This window comes from Hipposideros armiger, unplaced genomic scaffold (assembly GCF_001890085.2).
Source record: "Hipposideros armiger isolate ML-2016 unplaced genomic scaffold, ASM189008v1 scaffold_382, whole genome shotgun sequence".
Classification (NCBI taxonomy): Eukaryota; Metazoa; Chordata; class Mammalia; order Chiroptera; family Hipposideridae; genus Hipposideros; species Hipposideros armiger.
In genome coordinates, this window is record NW_017731732.1 from 1197480 (window position 1) to 1203479 (window position 6000).

Sequence of the window (6000 nt, forward strand, 5' to 3'; positions counted from 1 at the left end):
TGTTGGGATGGTCTGTGGCACCATCAGTGCCTTAGCAAGTCACTGCCAAGGCCTTGACTGGAAGCAGTGAGGAGATCTGAAGCTAGAGTATGAGGCCCGGTGAGCAGACTCACTACTAGGCCTTTTTGGGGTTCTTTTTTTTTTGGAAGAAAAGGAACAGGCCACCTTCCAGTTAAGGAATTTTGACTTCTAGAACAAGTTCAGTCATTAGAGAAATTTTGATGGGCATAGTCTGTATACATCAGGTTCTGCTGCTATATTATGAAGGAATATTATTTTTAATATAAAAGATTATATGGAGACACTAAGTTTACTTAGTTTTGATATTGATAAATGTACAGCAATTAGCTAATTCAGTTAAGGAGAGAAAAGTTTAAAGCATCCTGTTCTTATGAATTACAAAATTGATAAGTTTGGCCACTTTTAAACATAAAATTTATGAATAACTATGCGAAACTAGGTAACACTAGGTAGCTACAGGCTATTATATGAACATTATTTGTTATATTTTCAAAGAAGGTAATATTAACTTCATTTATTTACACCATAGGGAAATGAGGGATTCCTGTTAATTTCCTGTGTAGCTTATGTTTATTCCTTTAAGTACTAAAACTTAATTTTAAGAAACAGCCATTTAATGGTAATCTTTCTATAAGGTCTTACAGAGCTTGATGTGTTCATAAACAAGAAAACTAAGGGCTAGCCGAGTGGCATGTTGGTTAAGAGTTGGCTTGGGACGGCAGCTCTGAGCAGCAGGGCCACTGTTTCGGATCCCATATTAGGGCCAGTGACGCTGCGCCCTCTACAGCTAAGATGGTGAACAACAGCTCGACCTGGAGCTGGGCTGCCCTGAGTGGCCAGCGACGGCGTAGGCTGCAGTGAGGCTGCAGTGGGCTGCCGGAAGCTACCGTGAGTGGCTGGCAGCTGGCGTGAGTGGCCGGCAGCCAGCAAGAGCTGCCAAGAACCTCTGTGAGCAGCCATCCAGTGGCCCGCAAAAGATCTGCCTCAGCTGGGAAGAGCGCAATGATAATACCAACATGGGCCAGTGAAGTGACGTCCTCCACAACTAAACTGACGAAAAAAAGACAGCAATTTGTCTGTTCCCCTCCCCCGATTCCCCAATAAAATCTTAAAAAAAAAACAATTAAAACTTTTATAGATGATATAAAAATTTATAATATAATATACAATTGGTGATGTTTTATGAGGGCTGTTTTTTCTGTATACAGAAAAGGTCTTGACCTGCTAGGTTTTTTGTGTTTGTGTTTATTTTATAGTTTTTTTTTATCAGCAATTTCAAATTTATTAAGCCCAAAACATAGACAGTTTTGTGGGAAAAAAATTTTATATAATAAAACTATTAAAAAATGCATTCTACAAAAAACGAATAAAAGGAAAAAAGAAAAAAATTTTTTTAAAAATGCATTCTACAGAAAAATACCATGACAAGTAGTATGCTAAGAAACTGGAAAACTATAGAACGTTCCACAAATTTGCATGTCATCCTTGTGCAAGGCCATGCTAATTTTTCTGTATTGTTCCAATTTTAGTATATGTGCTGCTGAAGCAAGCACTATTTTTATAAAGTTTAATGCCTTTATAAATCTTACCTGCCCTTTGATAAAAAGCTGTTAACCATCATTTCCTATCCAATATCTGCTTTCTGTTGGCCTGTCTCTACTCTTGTGCTTTCCTTCTGTTCTATATCCATTCTCATTCCAAAAAAAGGATTTGACTGCTTATAAAATATATTGATATAAAAGAATAAAGTAGCTCCTTACATATTTGGGTCAGATAACAAATTCTATAAGGAGTGAAGTTACTCTACAGAAATACTCAAAGTGAATCGCAAGCCCAGCTCTGGGCTTCCTGGAGGTCAAGGAGGAGAAGTAAGGGGACCTGGCGTCCAGAAGCCATCTTCCCAGACACTGAGATACCAGTAAAACTTTTTGCCATAGCGATGTAGTATATGCCATTGTGAGCCACACCCCACCCTAAATGCCACCACTCGTCTTGTGAGCACTACTCTGTGCAAACTAAGTGTGTGACACAAGTTCCATGTAGTGGAAACATTAGTGAGCAAAGCAGTGCGAGGAGGTAAAATGAGGCAATGATAGTCTGTCGATCCGGGATATTCTAGGGTGAGCGGACAAGTCAGCCAACCCATGAGTGTCTAAATGGAGAGGATTCACCCTCTAATCCCTCCTGAGATTGTGCAGGCCTCAACATTGTGCCTAACATGCAAGGGAGGGTTAAATGGGCTTTGGGAGTAAGACCCAGAGTGTTCTCAGGAATGACAAGTATATAAACTTTAGGATGTTCCTCCTGTTTTTTATTTTTAATTTCATGTTTGGGTAGCTAATATATTCACATAGATCATCTAAAAATGTAGTAAAGTAAAAATGAAAAAGCCTCCGCCTTGCCCCTCATTTGCTCAGTTCCCATTGCTTCCTCAACTATATTATCAGTATTCTGGTTTTTTTTCCAGATACTTTTTATATCTCTCCCTCCTGCATTGATAAATCCAGAGCTTAAGGATTGCTTGGCTTAAAGAGATCCAAAGTATTAGTGTTCCTTCCACAGTTTCTGCCTCGCACCCCACTCCAGGTAAATTACACACACCCTGAGTTCCCTTGGGCCAGTTGGAATGAAAGGCCCTGCTTTGCTCTGGCTGTGTTCTAATGTCACAGCTCACTCTTTATGTAATATAAAGACAGAATGGATTGTTCCCATACCTCACATCTTACCTTGTTCTGGTGTTGAAACTGGTACTCCTGTGATACACTTTCTTGAAGTTAGACCTCACTTATTTCAGCCATAGTGTGTGCTTTTTATCTTAATTAAGACCAAATATGAATGCTTCATTCTTTATAATAAGTGTTTGTCTGCATTTAGATGATACTGTTAACTGGTATTCCAGTAGTGAAGAGGAAGAAGGAAGCAGTGTCAAGTCAATCCTGAAAACACTGCAGAAACAGACAGAAACTTTAAGGAATCAGCAGCCTTCCTTGGAACCCAGCACTCCTGCTGACCCGAGACTTGCTAAAGAGAAGAGTAAAGGGAGCCACGTCATTGACCCTCGGCTTAGGACTGTCCCAAGGCACGATAGTAGGAAGTCCGAGTCCACTGCCCAGGGTCTCAGACTTGCGTGGGACCCTAGGAGACTGAGAGGGGATGGGAGTGGGCGTGTCGGCCCCTCGGCTGGCTCAGCAAAGTGCGGTTTACGTCACGCAGATGCTGGCGCTGACGTCAAACACAGGAGAGGAGATGAGGAGGAGGAGGACATGGAAAGAGAGCTGAGAGAAAAGGCTTCCTTGATACCTCTGGACTCTTCCCCGAATGTCGTGCTCCAGGATCCAAGGTCACAGCTGAGACAGTTCAGTCACATTAAAATGGACATTATCCTTACCAAGCCCAACTTCGCAAAACACATCGTGTGGGCTCCAGAAGACTTGCTCCCAGTCCCCTTGCCTAAGCCTGACCCCGTGTCTTCGATCAGTTTACCTCTGCCCCCCCTTATAGCTGACCAGAGGCTCAGTAGGTTGTGGGATGCGAAACGCGATCTTCACCCAAGCGCAGTGCTCGTCGATTCAAAATTAGCAGCCAAAGCCAAAATTAATACAGCCAACAGAGAAAGCCACCCGGAACAGTTTGGGGACTCGCACAGTTCAAGTAAATTAGGAGACCCTCGGCTGCAAAGAAAATGTGATCCCAGACTTCACAGGCTGCACAGCATGGCAGGTCAGCAGGCAGTCATGAAGCAGTCACACACATCGCAGAGTGGCCCTCACTCAGCCTCACAGCCCTCAGGGGCAGGGAGCAGCAGCTCTGGGCCCGGGGCTGGGCCTCCATGTGCCCCCAAACTGTCCTCTTCAGCTGGCCTTCCACTGGGGACTCCCTGTTCAGTTCTCAGTGGCACTGGTTTGTATGACCCTCAGGAGCAGGCTGCATCACCTACATCAGAGCCAGCAACGGGGACTGCGGAGAACCAGAAGATAGGAAGTAGTGACAGAAATGAGCCTTCTCCTGGGGAGGCAGTCCTGCCACAGAAAAGCACTCCGGACATGGAAATCACTGTCGAGGGGCCAGCTGACCCACAGGCAGATGCCCCCAGGAGCTCCTGTGCCAGTCAGGTCCCCGCAGTGCACAGTCTCCCCATTCAGGCATTAACAGGCTTAATTAGACCCCAGTACAGTGACCCAAGGCAGTCACAGCAGCCAGGACAGCTGAGCCCCACCCCTGATGATGGCCCCAGTAGCGAAACGGATGACAAGTCTCTGAGAGAGGTTTTTAAAACTTTTGATCCAACTGCTTCACCATTTTGCTAGCTATAGTGTAATTAGGCAGTTCTTTTTAGTCTTGTGACTATTGCAGTCCTCTGCTGTTTTGTAACTGGTTTACCTCTATAGTTTATTTATTTTTAAATTATAAACACTTTACAGCTGCTAGTATCAGAACCACATGAAGTTATATCCTCTAAAGCCTGTGGCATTTTATATAATATTTTTATAACTTTAAGAGACTGTAGTAATTGACATAGAAACTTATAGATCATGTTAGCTTCAGTAAAAGTACTTCTATTGTAAATAAACCATCATGAACTCAACTCTGCCTGAATATCTGCAGTTGTCTTTCATAATCGATGTTTGGATAACCAATTACCACTTTTATATGGTTGTTGTTTCGAGCAATATGTACCTTACTTTTGGGGAACAGTATTTTGACTGGGATCCTCTCTATTTGTCAACACATAATTGATTAATATGGAATGCTAACTGCTAGCTAAAATGTAAAATGAAGTAAAGAAAGCATTTTTTAATAACATTTAGCAGAGCAGTTCATGTTTAAGGCACCACTTTTATTAGTGTGGGCGATATTATTTGTGTAAATGAAGCATTTGAATGTCATATCTCTTAAAAGTATTTTACTGTATCATAGAAGTTGGAGATATATAGATTGTTCTGCTAAAGTGAAAAGTTCCCAAGTCCTCTGACATAACTTTTTAAATTTAATTTTTCATATTAAATAGTTGTGAATTACTGCTGTCACATTGTGATGTTTGTGTGTCGCGATGTTTTTTTTGTCTTTAGCACCATAATTTATATTACTTTTCAAATGATGTAGCTGCAATAATTGTGTTCATTATGACCTTAGCAATTTTTAACAAAATTTTAAAAGATCCGGTGAGAGTCTGTACCGATTATCGAATTGATAATGTTTTAAATGTCCAGGTTCCATATGTTTTCTTAAATAGGAAGAAAACACAGAGATGGAGTATTCAGCTGTGTGCCTACCAATAAAGAAACTCAGATCCCACATGACTGGCGTTCTATGACAGGAAGGATTTTGTGTCCTCATAGTTTGGAAATCTCCAAAATTGGTTAGAAATTGTATTTTTATGAAAAATAATGTATATTCATTCTTTGTGTATTTATTGCAGTATAAAATAATAGCAGCCCTGTTTGTTTTATACATTTATTATTTATAACAGAAACTAAGTATTACAGTGATATTCATGTCTTGAACTGGAGCTTACGACACTGTTTTTGGTAACAATCCCAGTTAACTGGAAAAGGAGCATTTCATCATAAAAGATAATGAAAATGCGGGTAAAAAGTTTTTGGATGAAAACAGCTACCCTTGAGAAGTGATGTTAGAAATACAGAGCAAAGTGTTTCTGTGGGAACCCGACACTCAGATGGCGTGTGGTTTAAGGTCAGTGCCACCCTTTCTGCTCACTTCTTTTACCGTCTTGCGCTGTGTTCGCAGGTCTATGGGGCTGCAGTTAGGGGAATGCCTCTGCCTACCGAAGTGTGCAGTGCTGGAGGGACCGTAAATGCCTGTTATTTCTACTTTGGTTATATTGTTACCTAAAATGGCTCTGGATATCATTTTGAGGTTACAAATGCAGTATAAAACCATCATAGAAAGTATTTTCTGACTTGCTGTCCAAACAAACTTTATTGTTCATTGAAAAGTCAATAAAATGGATAAAACTGA

The 6000-nt window shown here is 41.2% G+C and overlaps 1 protein-coding gene across 2 annotated transcripts in view; it reads left to right on the forward strand.

Annotated features, from left to right (window-relative positions):
* The window catches only part of ZC3H6 (zinc finger CCCH-type containing 6), a 57218-nt gene extending 51218 nt beyond the window's left edge, over positions 1-6000 (forward strand). The window contains exons 12-13 of one of the 2 annotated variants that reach the window (XM_019662880.1): positions 2489-2607; positions 2896-2988. In XM_019662880.1, coding sequence (XP_019518425.1) covers positions 2489-2535 — 47 coding nt within the window. In that variant the 3' untranslated portion in view covers positions 2536-2607; positions 2896-2988. Of the gene's footprint in view, positions 1-2488; positions 2608-2895 lie in introns of both variants that reach the window. The other variant, XM_019662879.1, reaches the window with a different exon arrangement.